The sequence below is a fragment of the Thunnus albacares genome, chromosome 24 (assembly GCF_914725855.1).
Source record: "Thunnus albacares chromosome 24, fThuAlb1.1, whole genome shotgun sequence".
Classification (NCBI taxonomy): domain Eukaryota; kingdom Metazoa; phylum Chordata; class Actinopteri; order Scombriformes; family Scombridae; genus Thunnus; species Thunnus albacares.
Window position 1 is genome coordinate 11960941 of NC_058129.1, and position 20798 is coordinate 11981738.

General features: G+C 40.6%; 1 protein-coding gene across 4 annotated transcripts in view; it reads right to left on the bottom strand.

Moving 5' to 3' along the window:
• LOC122976792 (FERM, ARHGEF and pleckstrin domain-containing protein 1-like) overlaps positions 1-20798 on the bottom strand; it is a 68076-nt gene that overhangs the window by 14837 nt on the left and 32441 nt on the right. For 3 of the 4 annotated variants that reach the window (XM_044345471.1, XM_044345473.1, XM_044345472.1), the window contains exons 3-13: positions 14640-14744; positions 13115-13157; positions 12722-12800; positions 9500-9597; positions 7542-7656; positions 5639-5786; positions 4774-4869; positions 4496-4662; positions 4327-4395; positions 4086-4161; positions 3454-3664 (exon numbers count right to left, since the gene is read on the bottom strand). In XM_044345471.1, coding sequence (XP_044201406.1) covers positions 3454-3664; positions 4086-4161; positions 4327-4395; positions 4496-4662; positions 4774-4869; positions 5639-5786; positions 7542-7656; positions 9500-9597; positions 12722-12800; positions 13115-13157; positions 14640-14744 — 1207 coding nt within the window. Of the gene's footprint in view, positions 1-2028; positions 3665-4085; positions 4162-4326; positions 4396-4495; positions 4663-4773; positions 4870-5638; positions 5787-7541; positions 7657-9499; positions 9598-12721; positions 12801-13114; positions 13158-14639; positions 14745-20798 lie in introns of all 4 variants that reach the window. The other variant, XM_044345474.1, reaches the window with a different exon arrangement.

Here is a 20798-nt window from a genome sequence, read left to right on the forward strand (position 1 = left end):
AGCAAAGAAAAGGATGTTTGGCTTCAGAAAGCGACAACGTTTGATAAGATACAGATGATTTAGTCCAAGTTAAGTCACCTTGTAGATTCCTGATACAGTTTTCTGAAATTAGTGCTGATTCTAGCACGTGTGCTAAGTGTAATTTAATAAATTCGAACTGCTTGTAAATACTGTACCAAAAAAAGTCATGTGAGCAGACAGCCAGCAAATGACAGTGACGGGGATGGACGGTCAGCACACCTTTAAAAACTAGAATAATACCATAACAGAGGAGAAAATTGCATCCAAATGAAGACAACAGCGAGTTAACTTTTTGTGTGTGGTTGTAGTGCAAGCCAAGCAAAACAAACAGCTATGGATGGTCACAAGTTTACGATGATTGGCATGTTTGATTGTTGCCCATAGTGTGTGGAAGTGCGTGTACAACTGGAAAAGAATGAAAAATAGAAAGAAATTAAGTCTGAAAAAGCCCAGCTTCAGTTACTATGTAATATTATCAAAAATACGGATATAAATGGTCCTGTTCGTTTTACACCGATACAAATCTATGCAAATTGTTGGGACACTGTCCTCCCTAATGATGAATATAAAAAAGATTTACTACAAAAAGTCTCTACCACAAACAAATTACAGTGCAAGTTGCCCCCACGAGACAAGAAACCAAATGAAAGTATGAAAAAGTGCTCCGAAGAAAAGGACGTCAGCTAACTGGCCGGTAGCTTTAGCACTCCTCCTCCTTCTCCTCCTCCTCCAACGACAGATCCAAATAGCTTACACATTAAAACACATTTTTCCTACCGAGTCAAGTGTATTATTCTAAGTACAATCCATTTGCTACCAAGAACATTACTGTACAATTCAAGGGGAATATCTCCCAAGTCAACGATCCACAAACTGTATATCACATCTGACATAAACAACGTTCCTCTTTAAACCTCCGTGACTTCCCACTGAAATCCCTTATCTATTATCTTAAAGCCCTTCTATTGCACAAGACAACAGTCAAATAATTAGAAAAGTTCGATTTAGAGAAAATGCTACATTAGGAAACATTATTACTACAAACATACTGTCGTCATATTAGCATATAGTGACACAGGAAGGCAGCAGATCCTCAGCTCAACAGCTTTCAGTCACATTTCACCTTCAGTCAACGCCACTGAAAAAATCAACCGATCTCTCTTTGCTTCAACACGTCAGCAACAACAACAAAAGTTTTTTTGTTTCTCATTTACAAAACAATCAGCATAATCCTAATTCCTCCTAAATAGAATAGATTGAATAATATCAATGCTATCAAGTGTTTCTCTTGATAGAAAATGAGGAAGAATTGTAGAAATATTCTTCCCAACAAAATCTACAATTTCCTAACTTCCCTACACAATCTGTATTATTCATCTGCACATACACATCTACACTGAATATACAGTTTTATGTTTAAGTTATGGCACATTGTAATCCTTAAAACAGTACCTATGCTGATTCTTTTAACTTTTTTTTTTTTTTTTTTTTTTTTTTTTTTTACAGAGAGCTGGCAGAATTGCACCCAAGCTTTTCGAATTGATTCTCCCTTTGACAAACAGCCAGCCAAAACTTATACTACGAGTAAAGTTAGACTTAAGTCAGCAGTTTGTGAAGAGATTTGCATACTAAATACAAAAGATCATGGGGCTTAGATACAAAATGTAATTATAAGCCTCTGTGGCATGGAAAAGTAGGTTAATTAGCCCACGAAATTTGTCAAAAATGTAAATTCCCATACTTCTAAAATATGTTAGAACCTTAAAATGTGTGTTTGGTTATATAAGGTTCTCTATTTTAATCATCAGCTATTAAAGATCTTCATTTTTATAGCTATGTGATACATTTTAGACAATAAGAAGACAAAACCAGCTTCCATTTATAATATACTAGATATGTTGTTACAATTCTTACATTATATTTATGGTGCATCGTAACGCCTAAAGTGACGCTCAGCTACTCATCATCACGGATCTTTTCCTCCTCAGCAGCTGAAAACACGACCACCTATGTCTTCCTCAGTGAAGCGGTAACACCCTTCCTCCTCCTCGACCTCACCATTGTCCCCCTCCTCCAGCTGCAGACTCCCGAAGGAGAACTTGCTGCGGGGCATCGGGGATGAGTTTACGCCGTTCGAGTGAACCGAATTCATGGAGCTGACAGCGGCGGGGTTGCCGTACATTAACGGCTGGCTGTACGCACTGCTCCCGGTGTCCGACTCTGTGTCACTGGTGTCAGTGCCACTGCTGGTGGAGCCGTCAATCATTTGGACCGGCTGGTTTAGATTGTTGTGGTTATGAGCTGGACTATTACCGGGCTTTCCATGACGGCCAAACAGCCGCTGCACTGTATTGGACCGCGCCTGACCTGGAACTATGAGGTTCCCTGCATGGTTGCCGTTAGTTATGATCATTCTTCGCTCCATCGGGGCAGAACAAGGGGCTTGGGCGTTCAACCCGGAGCGACGTGGGTCGTGGTGGTGGACGGGGGTGGATGTTAGCTGGCTGAGAATGAACGGATCAGTATCGGAGCGATTGCGCATGTTGTTGTTGTTGTATGGTTTGGCGAAATGTGGTGGTGTGCGGTTTGAGGTGATTGGGGAGTAGCTGCCGTAGTGGTTTAGCGGTGTTGGGTGGGATGACGGCGGGACAGTGGGAGTCTCCACAGGCATCACCCCTGGACGTTTACTGAAATAATGCCCGCCATCATCCCAGCGTGGGGTCGAGCGAGGCTGACCGTGACCGTTCGTCATCTCAGCGTGACTGAGCGAGTTTGTCCGGTGGTGGAAGCTGCTGATCACCGGGCTTGAGCACTGACTGCGCGTCCCGGTTCCTAACGGTCGCCCTACCGCCACACCTCGCTTGTCTCGGCCCTGAAAGATTTCATCCAGCAGCGTGCTGTGGAGCGGCAGGCGGCCTTGATAAGAACCTCCATTTGATAAAATTTCATCATCTGTCAGCTCGTGACTCACACTGAACTTGTTTGATACTGGAGACTGATCTACTGTGTTTCTGTTACCCATCATGCCTTGCTGCTGCTGCTGCAGCCCCATCATGCCTTGCTGCTGCTGCTGCAGCCCCATCATACCTTGTTGCTGCTGCTGCTGCTGCTGCAGCCCCATCATACCCTGCTGCTGCTGCTGCTGCAGCCCCATCATACCCTGCTGTTGATGCTGTTGCATCAGCCCCTGGTGATTAGTGTGGTAGAACCCATTTACAACCCCGAACAGGCTCCCAGGCTGCCCCCCATTGCGACCAATACTACCCACATGCTTATTGTATGCACAAGGCTCATCCTCATTGCTGTCATTTGCGTGGCTGTAGCCCCTCGTAACCCTGTTGTTCTTTGTCACATCACATTCACTGTCTATATCGCTGCAGTCTATGTAAGGAATAGAGGAGCTGCTGCCTTTGTTTGCCCTGCAGGATGGACCTGGGTTGAGGAGCTGCTGGTCCGGCGCTGATCCGGTGCCGTGGTGGTTCTGTCGGGACTGAATTGGGTCTGAGACGGGAGCCGCCTGTATATCGTGGAAACCGTTGGTGGGGGATATGGCTGCTGCCAGCTCCTCTGAACCATTAGATTCAGCTTGATGGCCCAGTCTGGCTGAGTCAGGCTGGTCTGCTAATGGGACAGACGTGGCACTCTGCAAAATGAGGGAAAAGACAGAACAGAGAGAGAAAAGGGAGTGACGGGTTAAAGCAGAGAAAAGGAGAGAGCTGAGGAAAAGCTTTTTAAGCTCTTATTTCACTGGGCTTTTTACACTGAGTTACTGACTTTGAATAAATTGGTATTTACGGGAACTGCCTGAGGGACTAGCGAGCAGAGAGAAAGCACACATTCACACACTCTCACTCCCTGGAGCCGCTCGGGACAAAAACTGGTCTGTACTTTTGGCCACATTGCAGCTCCAGATTGAAAAAGAAAGATAAAGAGAAGTAATAAAAATAGAGTCCATAAATCTGTGCAGCCTTTACTAGGAAAATAAAGGCGATGTAAACAAATAAAAAAACAAGAACTGTAGGTATGGTATAATAATTGTCTGTTGGTGTTAAAGTATGTATTACCTCTTTTGGCACTTGCGATCTGAAGGAAGACGACTGAGGGGTCATGCTGCTACTGGACAGGATCTTACTGTGCTTTCTGAAATGAGGAGAGGGGACAGATGAGGTCAAACCATGTGCAACAAATCAGCAAACAGAGAAATTAGATTATTGCTTCATGTTCTTGCTAGGTCGGGTCTGTCTCATGCAATGATTTGTGTTTCAGAGAAACGGCACTCAAAAAGGAGCTTTACAAATCACTCACCTTTCAAATGGAACCTTCTTCACCTCTGAATCTTTCACATAATCAATGATCTGCTTCTGAGTTCGACCACTGCAAGTACAAGACACAAAGAGAGGAAAGCAAATGATGAAAAACAAACAAAAGACACATGCAAATGTAGTAGCTTCCTGTCCTCTTTTTCGGCTTTTACCTGAAGCGGAATGAGGATCCTCGGGTGAAGAGGATGGGCTTGGGCTTGGGTTTGGGCTCCTCGAAGAGCCTGAAGAAGGCGTGATACTCTACGCAGATCTTCCAGAAGATCTTACAGCAATCCCTGCTGGCCATGGCAAACTCCAGCGTGTCGTGATGGGCGTTTTGCTGGAAAATGCAGAGGCAGATATGACAGATATTTAAATAAGTGGATACATATAGAAAAAAGGAATAAAACTACAAGGAAAAAGAAGCAAGAAATGAGAGAAAGTAACTTACAGAAGGGTCTGCTCTCAGCTTGATTAGGAATCTTTTGCGTTTGAAGCTGAGCTTGCGAATTTTGGACCAGTTGAATGCGTTAATTTTTGTGTATCCCTGAATAAAGAAGAAGAGATTACTGGTTAATATTAATGAAAACCACAACAAAAAAGATAAACTTTGACATCTTCCAAGAAAACAACAATATAGACTTTATGCTCTAAAATGAATATCAAGACACCCAGTACAGTATACATGAGCTGTGGCACATTAAAATTAAGCTAAGCACAAGCACATCCAACCCTTAAGTACATTCTTCTCTGCAAGCTGAGGGAAGCTGGGTGGAGGCTCACCACAAAATCTCATGAACTAATTAAGCAACTTGTCGTATCAGCTGAATTTTCAAGATCGCAGCACTCTTTGAAAACTTCAGGATGAAGAAATTGCGCAGTCAGGACTTAATTGGAGTCAGCCTGATCAAAAGAGGATGCATCTTTTCTTTTGTTACAAACATAAGTGAGATGAGTTTCAAACAAGGCATGGCCTTCATTAAACCATAAAATGCTGACCGACACTTTGCTAAGCAGACTGTATTTAAACTCGAACCTGCAGTTTAATAGCTTTGTGCGACTTTGTCTCAGATCATGTGTCTGTATTCACTCAAACTACAAGAATCGGATGCCAAACATGGATTGGAGCTGATTAAGTTAAGGTTAATAACTCAAAAACTGGAGCCAAACAAGAATAGCCTATGAACCACAAAACAGATCTCTACAAAATATTATGTATTCCCCTTTTCCAGAAGACATTAAAGACATTTAAGAAATTTACAGCTCATACCAGTCTGTTCAAACGGAGATTTGCAGCCAGTTATTAACGGTTTTACCTGGAAAACCAGCACCCCAGTGTGTGCCACAGACAGGCTGAGTTTAGTGCCCTCGCGGTCCTTGGCCGGGTGGAGACGAACGCCGTACATCTCCAGCCGCCGGGCGATTTCCAGCAATTGGTAGTCTGATTCTGCTGGGGTCTGTCCGCTGCAGAGGAGATCAGCCCATCAATTATCCATCAATCAACATACAAATCAATCAGCAGCCTGTCATCTAACTCATTGTCAAGCAGAAGCGAGAAAAAAATAGTTTATTCTCTCTTTGTTCGGCAACAATACTCTCTCATAGCAGGGGTGGGTGTCTGTTACCATGGCAACAACCATGGGGATATTTTAGTGCACTTTCCTTTCAGTATCCTTAAATAAGCTGTCATGTGTTATTGTTTGCATGTGCCAGATGTTAGCCCATTCCAGTTGGTTTTAGCATATTAAGTCATGAATTTACTGTCTCTAAATACACTGCAGGATCAGGATCAGAGATGCCCACAGAGGGCGAAAAAAAAAACAATCTGCCACAAAAGAAGTTTGTTTCCTCACAAATCTGAAAATAGCTTCCTGTTTCCTGTATGAGCTGCTGAATTAGCCACTTCCTTCCTGTGTTGGCTGAGGGGGGGGAGAGGGGGGGGGGGGGGGCAGGGTTTGAGGGATTAGAGGTATGAGGTGGGTGGAGAAGGAGCCTGCAGTGTGACCGTGACAAATAACCAACATGTCAGTGGTTTGGTTTCCAGCTCTTAACTGTGGTTAAACAAAAGGTTTTAAGGGGAATTTACATCTACATACAAAGCATTTGTCATGTATTTGCAAACAGCGGTGGGGGAAACACAGCTAGAATGCAAATGAGAGCAGTGCTGTGTGTTTTATATATGTGTGTGTGTGTGTGGTGTTGGGGGGGTCCAGGGGGCATATAGCGAGTGCCAAGTGGTATATTTGCAGATAGCCACCTCTGCGGGGAAGAGATTAGAAGTGTGTGTGTGTGTGTGCAGTTGTGGTTAAAGAGATAAATATCTTTGCAGGAGAGAGGCTAATTGGTGTGGTGTAATTGTGTAAAGGGTGTGTGTTTTTGTTAGTGTGAGTGCACATTTGAATAAACATCTGGTGTGAGACTGTGGAGGTACAATATATGTGCTCTGTGTTTACGTGAAACAACAATCTCTCTCCTGACACCTTATAGCTTAATGCCACCTAGAAACTGATCCCCAGTCAGACTAAAGCAGCTCAGTATTGTTTTCCAAGCAGGGATAATCTTGACCAGCTATTTCCAGGTAAACAGCGCTAGAGTGACCTACATTGTTAGTACAGTCTTGCTATTAATTTCTTATATTTAGAACATTGTTTATTACATTGTATATTACTACAGTATCCAACCAATCCACAATAAATACAGTTTCTGTCATTATACAGTATTTATTATAATGTTTCTGCTATCAGTAACATCTGTTTTTTGTGTCACAGCTATTCTTGCTCTCAATTCCAATAATTTTATTGTACTGATTTTAAAATTTTGTAAAAACTTTCCTTGTTTTAGTAATTGTTAAACGAAAAATGCTAAACATTTGCTGGTTGCAGCTTCTCACATGTGAGGATTTTAAGCTTTTAGGTGACATACATGATAATGAACTGAATATCTTTGGATTTTGGGCTGATGATCAGACAAAGCAAGACATCTGAAGGCATCATTATGAGCTTTAAGACATTATGATGGACATTTTTTACCGTTTTCTGACCTTTTATAGACAAAACAATTAATCCAGAAAATAACTGGTAGAGTAATTGATTATGAAACTAAACGTTAGTTGCAGCCCCAATTTAATGTTTTAACCTGTACACATTTACAGATTCAACAATGTACTGAACACATGGCAGCTTTTGTCTCATTTTAAACCTTACACTCCCGATAACTCACACGTGCTTGCGGTGGCAGTCAGTGATCTTGTCCCTGATGGCGTCCTGGTCGGGCAGGTACTTATTGTGGAGGAGGTGCTGCCAGCTCTGGGTCTCATCGAAGTCTCCTATCTCGGCTGATGGGGGAGGAAAGGAGGGGTGGCAGAAGGGAGAGTATTGAATATTTATTTGGAGTGAAAATGAGGAGACGGGAGTGAGGTGAGTTGGGGAAATGGGTGAAAGAAAAAGAAAATATACATTCTTTAACTTTATTTTTCTTGTCTCTTTTCATTTCTACTCCTTTCTAATCTATTCTCCTGTAGATCAGATGAAGCGTGTGTCTCCATCTGTCCGATATCAGCAATAATAAACCCTCATACTGTATCACCTGCAGGTGCGCATGGTTACCACGGCAACCGAGTGATATTCTTTAGCATGCTGCGCCGTAGCCCACCGCTGTCTGTAAGACTCAGTCGAATCCATAAATTCTATCCTCCACATATGGTGCTGAATAATAACGGACACTGAGATGAACACAGATGCTCCCACACAGTGTTCACTTCATTCAAATGTCATGATGGTTTTAAATATGAGGGAATACTGGTGCTTTATGTATTAATGGTGCTATATACTGTCAGGATAATGGAATAAAGAAAAAGCGACAATGTAGAGAATCCTTCGGCAGGATGAACAGGGATCATGGTCTCATGCTGGTGAGCATCTGCCCTGCTGGAGTGTGCAAGATGTTCAATCACATAAAAAAAAAATCCCCACCAATACTGATCCCCATTAGTATTAGTGTTATTTTTAAATGTAATAAAATACAGCTTTGTATTGAATTGATGCTATATTTATGGTTCAACCTAACTGGTTTAAACTTAATCTAGTGACACACTAGTCATAGCAAGTGCAGCCTGAATATACCCCCATAGGGAAAATCTGTCATGTGCTCATATAATCGGACAAGGAAAACATAACATTTCTGTTTAAATCTCTCATAAAATGATGGCTTTTTGTTATTCAGACATGACAGGACATTTATAGAAAGAGTCACATGCTTGCACTTTAATGTCATCTGATGCACAAATTATACATATATTTATATATGTTTAAAATACAAAATGTGCAATAACATGTATACATATCATCCATTTCTGTTAGTTATATATTTAAGCAGGCTGTATATACTGTACATAACCACCACTTGTATGTATATAAAGTAACTTAATACCCATATTATGTATATTTTGTTGCTTCTATATCTATGTATACATTTTTTCACCAACTTGTGTGTATATAATGATATGTTTTATTATCTTTGTTCAGCTTTGTTGTCCTTGCCTTGGCTGTATGTCTGTGTGTATTTTGCTGAATATTGTTTTGTGTGAGTACACTGAGAGCCACTAAAACTGGAGTCAAATTCCTTGTTTGCATAAACATTCTTAGCCAATAAAGCTGATTCTGAATCAGTGAGAACGGCAGTGAGTTAAAAAAGTAATAATAGAAAGGAGGAAAAGAATGTTTGCTAATCAATTTTCTTATGTATTATAATAGAGAATTTTCATAAAGTCAGACTGTAGAGACAGACAAGACATTAAATTGGGACTATAGTTCAATTCCTACTTACTCACATGTTATATGTAAAGCGTTTTACTAGATTCATTTAGTCTTCCTTGCAGTTGGCATTGTCCTTTATAATGAGGGGAAAAGAATGTAAAATGGTCTCATTCACAGTTTATTATTTCATGGTTATTTTTGTTAATTCAGATGAGACTTCTGCCATGTTTAAAGTGTTAAGGAAATGTTACTAGGTCCTAGTCAGATTGCCGTTGTGACTTTTACATAAAAGTGACTCAGGCGCGTATTCAGACATAAGACGTAACGAGGTACATGTCTGAAATGAAATGACATTTCTTATTTGATTCACAGCTCCTGCACATACTAATTGTACATGTGTGTACATGTGTGTCTTGCGCTTACACTGAATGATGTGGGAGACCATAAGAGCAGCGCTGGTGTCATTACAGATGAGACGACCACAGGCCAGGTCGCGTTTAATCTGCAGGGCGAACAGATACCTGGAGAAAGGAAAACAGAAAGAGACAGATTCAGAGATAAATGGAAGAGAGCGTGAGACAGAGCGGGAAAAAAAAGGAAGACAGAAAGCGAGAGGTTATTGGGCTAATGCACACTCTATAAACTCAACAGCTTACAATGTTGGAAGCAATCCCATTATCATCAAAGTGTTGTCATTTATTAGACACACATTGCTGATACGACACATTTACTGACTTCAAACTGCTTTCTAATTGAGAAAACGCCCTCCGCAGTTGTTTTCTGTTAATTATTGTGCTACTTATAACGTGATCTGGACATTGTAAGTCATTGGTTCACACATATATGCACCCAGCGTGCACATGTTGCTGGGTCATGACGCTGCATTTCAGTCTGGAAACAGCAGAGACAGCACCATAAAGTGAAGTGGTGTGTGTTGAAGACTTTAGTGCATTCAGACAGCTGACCTAAAAACCTACTATCAGCTCAAAAATGCACACTACAGCACATGTACACATGCTTGCACACATTTTCCAGACATTCTTTGTCTTATTATTTTTTTAAATTTTTATCCTATTTTTCCCACATGAGTGCTTTTTTTAAACACAGAGCTTGGCTGATTCACCAGTCTTCTACTCACTATATGAGGACAAACTGTGCAGGAGAGTGCATCCGTGTGTGTATGTGATTAATGGTCCACAGCACCTTTTTTTTATGTGATAATTCAACCTTTTAATAGCTGCATGATTACCTCTAATAAAGTTAATGAGGCTTAGATGAGTTCCAGTATGATTTTATTTTAGCCTGGAGTGAAAGAATACCTGGCAATTTGAAGTTTAGAGTGAAATACATCAGGCCAATTCAAATTCTTAAAAGATACTTCGCTATGGAGAATGCAACCTTGCTATGTTCACAGCTTAGAGTGATAAAGAAAGGAAAGAAAGCAGCAAAATAGAGTCCAAAATGTCTCTCTTTAAAGGGGATCTATTATACTCATTTCTAGCTCTATAGTTTTATTTTTGGAGTACCCTAGAGTAGCTTTGCATGATTCACAGCTCAAAAATCTCCTTATTTATCTTATACTGGCCCTTTATGCAGCCTCTCAGTTCAGCCTCTGTCTCTTAACAGGCAGTCTTTGCTCCTGTCTCTTTAAGGCCCCCCTCATGATGATCCCACTCTGTTTTGATTGGCCAATTTTCCGGGAGCTGCTGAGGGGCAGCCATATCAGAGTTGTGTTAAGTTACTGCTGATGCAAACCCAACATTTCCTGCTTTACTGCTTCATATTAAAAGCTTTTAAATGACTAAATAAGGGAGACTTTTATTGTGAAGAATTTACAGGAAATTAAAAATGTTCCTCACTGAATTAGCAGAGCTACATTAGTAGTGCTAAGAACTGGTCGACACAACAACATATGGAGATATTTGGATCTTTGTTCAGCGGATCAGTTAGAAATAATGCAGGCAGGAATAGTACAAGCAGAAACAACCACAGTGATGATGATATTTGATGAAGAGCTGCAGACGACCAGCACACCTCCAACAGGTAAACTACCTATTATACTTTGTCAAGCTGTGTAATGGAAAAACACTCATAGAGTGCCAGCTCGACTCGAGTCATGGCTCGCCATAACTACCCCTAGAGCAATGGAAAAATGCCATAATGTTAGCGGAGCGGCGCAGTGAACTGGCACGCTGTGCATAGAGCAGATGTTCATATAAAGAAATCTGTCATGAGCCAACGTCAGCTCGGGCTGAACGTAGAAAAAAACGTTGGAAACCAAGTGTTCAGAGCAGTCTGAAGATGATGACTTTTGCTCACAGGGATTACTTCTACATACATTTACCTCATTATTTGACACTTGGGCCACTTTTAACATGAACATTCAACATTATAATATTATATATATGACTGAAAATAAGGAAAAGCATAAAAGATCCCCTTTAACCTCACTTCCAAAATACTGGAGCAGCACTGATTGGCTAGTATCCCCCCATTTTTAATAGAAGGCCGATATGTTATTGATTTGGTCTGTATTGCCCATGAAAGGAAATATTGACAACAGTGAAACGCTGTGAAAGCCAAACAAAGGAAAAAAGGCTGTGTGCCCATTTCCTGTTTAACTCTGGAGTCAGCTGGCACTCTCAAAGATAATATGAGTTCAGTGGAATAAATAGCCAGGCTTCATAACGTCAGTGAATCGTCAGTAAAAAAACATGTACAGCATTCTGAACTGGTGATGACGTTCTTTTGTGAAATTAAGTCCTTCTTCTATCTCATCACAGATGAGAGGCACGATTCTCGCTTCCTGTCTGGCTCTGGTTTCAAGTGAACCCAGCTGGACACTTCATGGGAGCATCATGGGAAAATGTGGAAGGTCAAATCATTCTTCATGTTTATGTTTTGGTTATGTGATGCAGATTGGTGCTGCACTGTAGCTGAAAGTACTACATGAGCTTGGGCTCAGGAATCAGCTCTGATAAGCTTTGTAAGACTAAACAAAACAAAACAAGAAGCCAGACAAGATGGTCACTGATAGTTTACAATTTCTGAACAAGACGCTGAAAAGATCTGAGGCAAAAAGGTGGGAATGTGAACGTTTATCCTATATAATCTCATCTTTCGACTCTATCAAGGCAAAAGAGATGCTTCCCCAGATACAGCTGGATGTCTGAGATTCCTGAAAGGTTAAAATATGTCTTCCAGAGTAAAAAAAAATCAGTCTTTTTACAGTAAAACTGCTTGTTTCCAAAACTATGACTCACTATGACTATGACTGGTTTTGAACACTTTTTTCATGAGCCTGGTTCCCAGATGACAAACTAAGAATTCTTGTTTGAGTCCAGAAACAAAAAAAACGTTTGACGTCATGACATGTGGAGATAAATGTGTTATAAATGGTATGTAGCTGACCATGGTCAACAAAAAAGTACAAAAAAGACATGCAAACATATTGTAACATCTCTGCTTTATGTTTTGAGTCAGCTGTCAACCATAAATAGCGCTTATAAATCCTCCAAGACCTACTTGAAGGACTGAAAACACTCTAGCCAGACAGAAAAACCAATGGCAAAACAAAATGTCTTTTAATTAAAGAAGAAGTTGTTCTTCGGATAGGTGTGGTTTTTCTGTGTTGAGAAGACTTACTGAGTCAGCTCCTCCGTGAGCTGTGTGTGGTCAGGAGGGAAGAACTTCACCACAAAACGAAGGATGGTGTTTTTAGGCCCTGAAAGAGGGAGAGGAAGGGGCGCGGTTAAGGAGGAAGAGACAGAAAGAGAAAGTTAGAGAAACTGTAGAAGGCAGAGAAGAGGTACAGTAGAGAAAAATCCTTTCACCAACCCTATTATGTATTCTCATATCATCTTATCTACATGGTGTAATGAGGCACAAGTATACTGTAACTTTGCACTTCTCGCTCAGCAAAATGGTGTAATTGTACTCTTGATCATTCTGGTGAACTATTTTGTAAAAACTCCAAATTTAATGGCACAACAGATTTGAAAAATTAGAATTAAATAAATGAACATGAGAGTTACTTACGTCTGATCTGTTTCAGTGTCGGCTTCAGCAGATCCAGCCACACCTGAGAAGGACGGAGCACAACATAAACATCACTGCCTCAAAAGAACTGATGCTTGAGGATTTTCTCCTAAAACATAATTACTGTGGTGCTTCTGTTAAGTGCTACTTTAATAGATTAATAGCTACACTTTTGACAGTTTCGGCCAGTCTAAACTGTAGAATAACTGCACCAGCAACACTGATGCATCTGTTTTAATGTGTCAGAAATTATCACAATACAAGCTCAATTTAAATAATTTTCACTTGAGCTGCGACTGCTTAAGCAAGGTCATTTTGTGCTTCTGCTCTTGGCTTACTTCAGCTCTCACCAACAGTAAGCGTGACAATGCTGACACTGCTGTTTCTATTAGTGCAAAACAACTTGAATATTTGATCAAATTACCACTGAAACCACCATTACGCTCGGAAAGCGCCTTATAAACCATAACGACAGGGTTATAACATTTTAAGCTTATAAAAATCACCTAATTTATTGGCTTATTTACCACACCAATATTATAAACTAGATAATAAACACTAGCTGAATGTATTTGCGTTTCTGTGTCTTCTTGTGTGCTAACAATGTTGTCATTATTTCTTCAGCATTGCATCATCTGTTCCACTTCAAAGCAACTGTTCTTATGCCCGAGGCACCAAAATGCACAGTAAGCATCTGTGTTCAAGTACATTCAAGTATTTGTTCGTGCATGTGTTGTTTTCCTTTATTTCTAGTGGTTTCCACGCACAGATAGAGATTCTACCAGCAGACGCTGGCTGCCAGAGCAGCAGTAGAGGCGATATTATCTGTTAGCTACAGACACGCCTCATGGCATGTACAGCAAGTGTGCAAACTATTACAAACAGCTGCCCTTTTATGAAATTGGTGGAACAAGTGAATCCAGGTGAAAACTGTGATCTCTTAGATGTAGATGAAAGATAAGTTTTACGCAGAGTCCCCTCACTTCCACACGGCCAGTCGCAACCTTTGAGTGCAAAATGTGCACCCATGTGATTCTAACTAGTGGGAAAGAAAGTGACCTCGCTTCAAGATGTTGGTAAATTGGAGGAGATCTTCCCAACCACGGAAAGGAAAATCCCCTACATGTACAAACATTTCAGACGCTAAAAGTAGATCAGTGTAAGTCATGTGGTTTCAAACGAGACAGCAACAAACAAGAAGAGATTCAGTTCAAAGTTTCCCCTTGGCTTGTAAATAATTACTATTTATTATATGATTTTTGCACATGTGAACAAAATAACAGTACGACAGGAAAATTAGGCTTTATAGCTAAAGCTACTTTGAGAAATACTGTACTAAAAAGGGTAAAAGGGTGAAAATATGTTATGTTTGTTGTACTTTTGCGAGTCCAAGTTATTCATAGTGACAGAAAATAACTGACATTTTAACTTTTGCCATAATCGTGCAGTCTTTATTCCCGTCTACTTTAAAATGTTAAAAATAACAAGTAGCAAACCAGAATCTATGGTAATTAATATAACTCACCGTCATCTTGCGCTGGTCCTGGTACTCCAGTCCAAAATAATCCCCCTCTACCAGGTTGAGATGAACACAAACCAGGTCGAACAGCACTTTGCCAGGAGAACGTTGCTGTAGGAGAAACACAGAGGTGGAAAAAAACAAATTAGATTATGTTACACAGCAGAGTGAGATGTTTAAGAGACATGTAGAAGGTGGGAAAAACACAAAAGAAGCCAAAAATCCTGACTTGTGGATGCCATTTTTTTCTAACGAGCCTCCCCATACTTAACAAGCAACTGACCTTTGACCCTAATGTGAGGTCTAGGCTTCAGGTTTGGGTCTAATGAATAGCTAGAGGCTGATGCTCAGCTGGTAGTGTTCAGAAAAAACCGCAATGGCCTAGGAAAGGTGTGTGTGTGTGTGTCAGCTACACTACACTAGCATCAGCTGTGGTCTCTGTAATGATGTAGCTATACCTGGTGCTGGCAGTGAAGGGTAATCATTGTTTTGTGTCCGTATACTGTATATCATTGTTTTCTCTGGATTCATTCAGCAGCGAAGAACATTGCAAGCATCCTCTCCTCCAGAATTTGACTTTCCTTTGATTCGAGCAACAAGAGCGGGGCCAAAAAAAGACACAGACATGGAACCAAACCCAAAATTAGCCCAGGGTAATTTTCTCCTCGGCAGCTCAAGCAAACTGGTACCACCCTGCCAGTCTGCAGAGCTTTAGAGTTACAACATACTATTATACATTCAGTGAATCTGATGAGGCTCCAGTCAAGTTAATATGTAGTTATAATAGCAGGCATTCCTTCCTTTGACAGGCACATACAAGCAAAAAACCTTTACCTGCAGAAAAGACTTATTATTATATTCTCCCTAATAAAAGGTAAGTGCTGATGTGTGTCTGTGTTTCTATGTATTGTGCTGAAATATTTTAAGAAAAAATTAAAACTCAACCTCATTGTAAAGAAATGTTATTTAATAAATGTTCTTTAATTGACTGGCGCCACGTGAAAAGTGACGTTATGAAATAAAATGTGACTTGAACAAAAATGTAATTGGGGGGAAAATACCATTATAGAATAAAAACAGAAAATAAATGAAAAAATAAAATTTGAGTTTCATTGGAGTTCATTTTTATTAGATCAGAGTTTTCTATAATCAAATAAAAAAGAACTCTAATAAAACTCAGTTAATATGAAAATAAAAATTATTAAATGGCTTATTTATATATTTTACATAATTTATTAATGTGGTTATTTATTTTATGTAGTTTTTATTGGTTTATATTGTTTTTTTTATATTGAACACTTTGGGACTCCATACTGCTAATGCTTGAGGGACAGAATTAGCAGAAACAGACATAGTGCCTGTTATTTCAGGATACAAAACAGGACGGAGGCTACAATTGCATATATAGCAGCACAGACTAAATACTTTTTAAGCATCAGCATGTATCATAGCGAGCTGCAAACAGATAAGTGGAAAGAAAAAGAAGCAGAGAAGAAAAATGAGGAGAAGAGGAATCAGAGCAGTGAAGGCCAAGGTGTGAGCCAAGTCTGTCACCATCTGGCTACCGTGTGTCCATCTGTTTCTGTGTGGTCTGTGTGCCTGTAAGGACACACCCACACACACACACTCATGCCACACACACACACACACACCCCTAGAAACAACACTTCCTAAATGACCACAACATGTTCTGCAGATGGGCATAGATCCTGCTGTCAGATAGTGAAGATACACCACTGAAACCTGAATGACATCCTGGGAAAATGACCGGCAGACGACACTGTCGTACAAAAAAAGCCCAGAGGATCTCTGGAGTTTGGACAGGATCCAGTTCTGGGCTGTGGTAATCTTGGTTGAAAGGAGGTTAAGAGGGGAGAGGGAGAGGAGGAAGCGGGCGAACAGGTTGGAAGAGAATCCTTGAGCAACACGGATTAAAAGACAGGAAAGAAGACAAAGAAGAAAACCAGGAGAGCAAATATCTAGCTACTGCTCCACCCATCTCTTTCTTTCCTTCCTCGAGCTGAAGCCTCACCAAATATATTAGTTTCATTCACCCGATTGATTCTTCTCAAACCAACTCAGCACTCATCGAACAGAACTTAAGTCAACCGTGTTTGTTTTAAACGTGCTTCATTAAAAACTTGTATGGAAACTCCCATATGAAATGTCCAACTACAACAATGCAGGATCCAGTTTTCTGCAGTGCACAACAATGGTGGGCTTGGAGGAGGCACATGAGCTCCGTCATGTGATCCCAAAACACACACACATACACACACACAGCACATGCTGAGACAGAAAGAAGAGGGAGATAGTGGAGTACGGTGTTAGAGATTTAGACTTTACAGATGGGTGAAAAGAAGACAGTCAGGACAGAATAAGACAAACAAAAATCATGATTTCTGTCTGTTTCAGTGATGAGCTGCTTGACAAGATGATAGACATCTTGGTTTTTTTTTTTTTTAAGATTAACTTTTGGAAAATAACTTTGGTGAAAGACAGAGAGACAGAACTAGGAATGCACAATTTCTTTAATTTCTAGTCGATATCACCCACAACCCTGTCTTTTTTTCCCTACAATTTTATGTTAAAATCACATTTCTGAACAGAAAAGAATAAGAAAAGCGTGGAAAAAGGTTAGGAAATTGTGCGGTGTAGCAGGTCATCTCGTACAAGAGGAACTTACTGTAATAAGGCCCGAGGCAAAATTCCAAGTATGTTTTGGGCAAAACCAATTTCCTTCAATATCAGCGAGCCGTTCTCCAATAACTACAGTAAGCCTGCGTGCATGCATCGGGGAGATATCTCATATCACATTCCAGTAATGTTAGACCGTGGAATGTCATTGAAGTAACGGTGGCGAAACCTTTAAATATCAATACCAGTTACAATAACACAGACCTCATGAACACATGATGTGTCACCGCAGAGGTTTGCTGTATCTTCTTACAGCCATGTGCAAAGATTAAACACCTTCACTCAGACATTCTTTGGTTCAGGAAAGCTACTTTTCCCCCCTAAACTTTAACCCTAACCCTAACCCCTTGTTTGAAAAAAAGAGTAATGCTAGATGCAAGTTTATTCCAGTCATAACAGAAACTCAAAGACTTAATTTGTGTGAAACTTGTGGGGAGAAGACGTCCTAATGAAAAGGTGAGACAAGAAGAGCAAGGAAAGTGAGGAAAGCAGGATCCCGACCCGACCTTAACCCAAACAGGCGCGGTCAGATTCAGTTCTTTTGGCCACTGAAGTAAAACCTCCAAAACCAACATAGCAGGCCAAATTCACTGAAATCTGCTCATCAAAGCTTTTGGTACAAAGAGAGCAGGGAGAGATACTTTTAAATCTCAGATGTGATATGTGTAGAAGAGTTTTAATAGTCACATTTAATGTAGGTTTATCAAGCTTGTTTTGTTGTTTTTGTTGATTTTTTTATTTTTTTTTGAGAGGACAGAAATGAAAGAGAAGTGGGATGATGTGGAACTAAACTCCCAAGACTCTCTCATCCTGTTATAGACTGAAAGATGGAGCACTGGCTATCTGCCACTGTGAGCAGAAAACTGTGTAAACCTTGCAGGATCATTAAGAGCGTCTTTCAGTCAGAGGTACAGTTCCCTCTCATCTGAGATAATACCTGCAAGTTTTCAGTCAGACCTCTCAGTTCCTAATCCCCTTCATCAGCAAAGTCACTTTGTAAAACGCAACGGTCACGTCTTAAGTGGTGAAAATCAAAAGGTCAAGGATTCTCGGGCTGCTGTCACTCATCTGTTCATGGGAAAGCAAAAGCCTTTCCTACCTTTAATGACACTCTGGACAGAAATAACATCCTTGGATTCCAGTTTTTATGGATATTAAAATGTCATACTTAGTCCAAGCAATTACTGAGGTACTAAGAGGTTAACAGGTAGATAAAACTGCTCTTGTGTGCTCTCCTGATTTGTGGAGGCTTCGGGCTTCACCGCAAATTAAAAAGGATGAAGCCATCTTTATGCCTCTGCCAGATTTCTGCAGAAGATTAGTTGCTTTTCATTTCTAAACGATGGTTAAATGCTGTACTCCAAAGATTTTCCTTGCATACCATACTGATGATTGTCTGATTAAACTTCCTGACGACATGTGATACTCTGTGATACATGGATTTGTATGTTCAGGCTGTGAACTTTTCAGAAACATTTGTTCATGTACCAAAAAAGCAACAAAACAGACAAGATTTTTCCACCTTCCGCAGCAACACTTTTGTTAACAAATTCAGTAAACAGTGGTGTAAATGTGGAGGAAATACTGCTTACTAAATGAAAGTGGCACTTAAAATGGAACAGCCCAGCCTGCTCTCATGATCTGCTCTGATCTTGGCAGCAGTTTCAGCAAAGGAAATAGTCATCCGGGCCGAGGTCAAATGTGATATATATATAGGGTTTGTTTATAATAATACAGGAGAATAAAAATAGGCTTGCTGTTGCACTTACTGAGGAGTGAACGGGGATAAGGATAGCAAGGAGGTCAAACCTTTCTAGACATTTCAACAAGTTTCACATTTTGAAGGTCTGACGGTCTAAAAATATCCAGTATGTATGCGTGTTGAAATCTTTCAGCTGAGGAGAGCTGACTGAGCACTGTGGAGTCCAAACTGAGCTTCTTTCAGTTCAAATCACAATCACTTCATTCAGTAACTCCCATCAATGACCCTTTCTTAGTCGGCCAAAGACACGCACACACACTTGTACACACTCACGCACACATAAGACACATTTTTATCTTATCTTGGAGCGTGATTTTTGTCTTATCTCACAGATGTGGAATGATGCTACGTGATCCAGGACATATTAAGTACTTTCTGTTACATATGCATACTCGCATGCAGGCACGCAATTCAACAGCGTGGAGATCTGTTGAAGTCAGACTTTCCTGCTCTAACTCTAGACTGTAAAAGCGACCTGCAGAGGCCAAGTCCAGGTCCTTAAAAAGGCAGGGTGCAGTCTCACACAGCTGTCCTTTTGGGCCTTACACCAACACAGCTCTCCTCGTTTTAAGAAAATTAGAGAGCTTCATTGCTAAAGCACTGAGCCTTAACCACCGACTGTCCATCAGTGAACTGTGCTGGAATCTGGCAAGCCTCATCCAACCATCCAAGGCAAAAAAAAAAATTGGTAAGAAGTCATCAAAATAGCTGCAGACATGGGAAAAGGAACAAAAAAACAGCGCTTCTCCTCCAAGCACCTTTTAAGCATATATCCAATTTTATTGTTTGTGACACAACTAATGGGGAAAAACAACCCATTCTTATTGATGCAACAGCACAGAGAACCAAAATAGCTGCTTATTTTTCAGCAAGTGAGAGTCACAAAAAAAAAAAAGTTGCCAGTAAAACACTGAGCCTGTCTGCAAGTTGTAGCAAATGCTTCCTCTCTGTTTACTTTTCATAAAATGACCCGTGCCCTTTTTTTGCAGCAAACTGTTCTTAAATTATAGTGGTGCTCCTGCAACAAAATGTATGTTAGGGGCTTGTGTGTCACAACCGAGTATAAAAATATCCATTATGGTCAGCTGGCAGGTTGATTGTGGTGGCTCCCACGCAGTGAGGGTTCCGGGTTTGTGTTGCTGACAATAAACATGGCTGGAGTGTGTCAGCAAAAGAGCCAAAGCTCAAATCGATGGTAAATCTACAAAACTCCTCTAAGAATGAGCGCTGAAGATCGACATGTTTGAACTTATTAATGTGATTTGCAATTTGGGATGATATGGTCCTCTTTCCATCTCTGCCTCTGTTTCTGCGGATTTCTTTTGGACTCACTACATCCCTTGTCTGGCGTCCAGACTCCAGTTAACCCGTGGCTCTTTGCCTATCTGGAAGTCTTGCCAGTAAGTTGTCAGCATGGCTGTCTTCTCAACGCTGTCCGTCTTTCTGCCAAACCCACCCTCACTGTTCCCCGGCGTCAGTCGTCAGCCAGCAAAAACACACACAAAAAAACTTGCGAACACAAATCCTCTCCTACTCACTAGTCTCTTTTCATCTCTAGACATCTCTCATGTGACACAGTCAATGCTTGATTAAACTGGGGTGCGGTTTATCAAAGTTATTGCTCCCTCTTTCCTACTATCCAGTCCCCTTTTGCCCCTTGAGGCCAATAGCTAAGAAAACCTACATATATTTCACTTTTCTCTTTG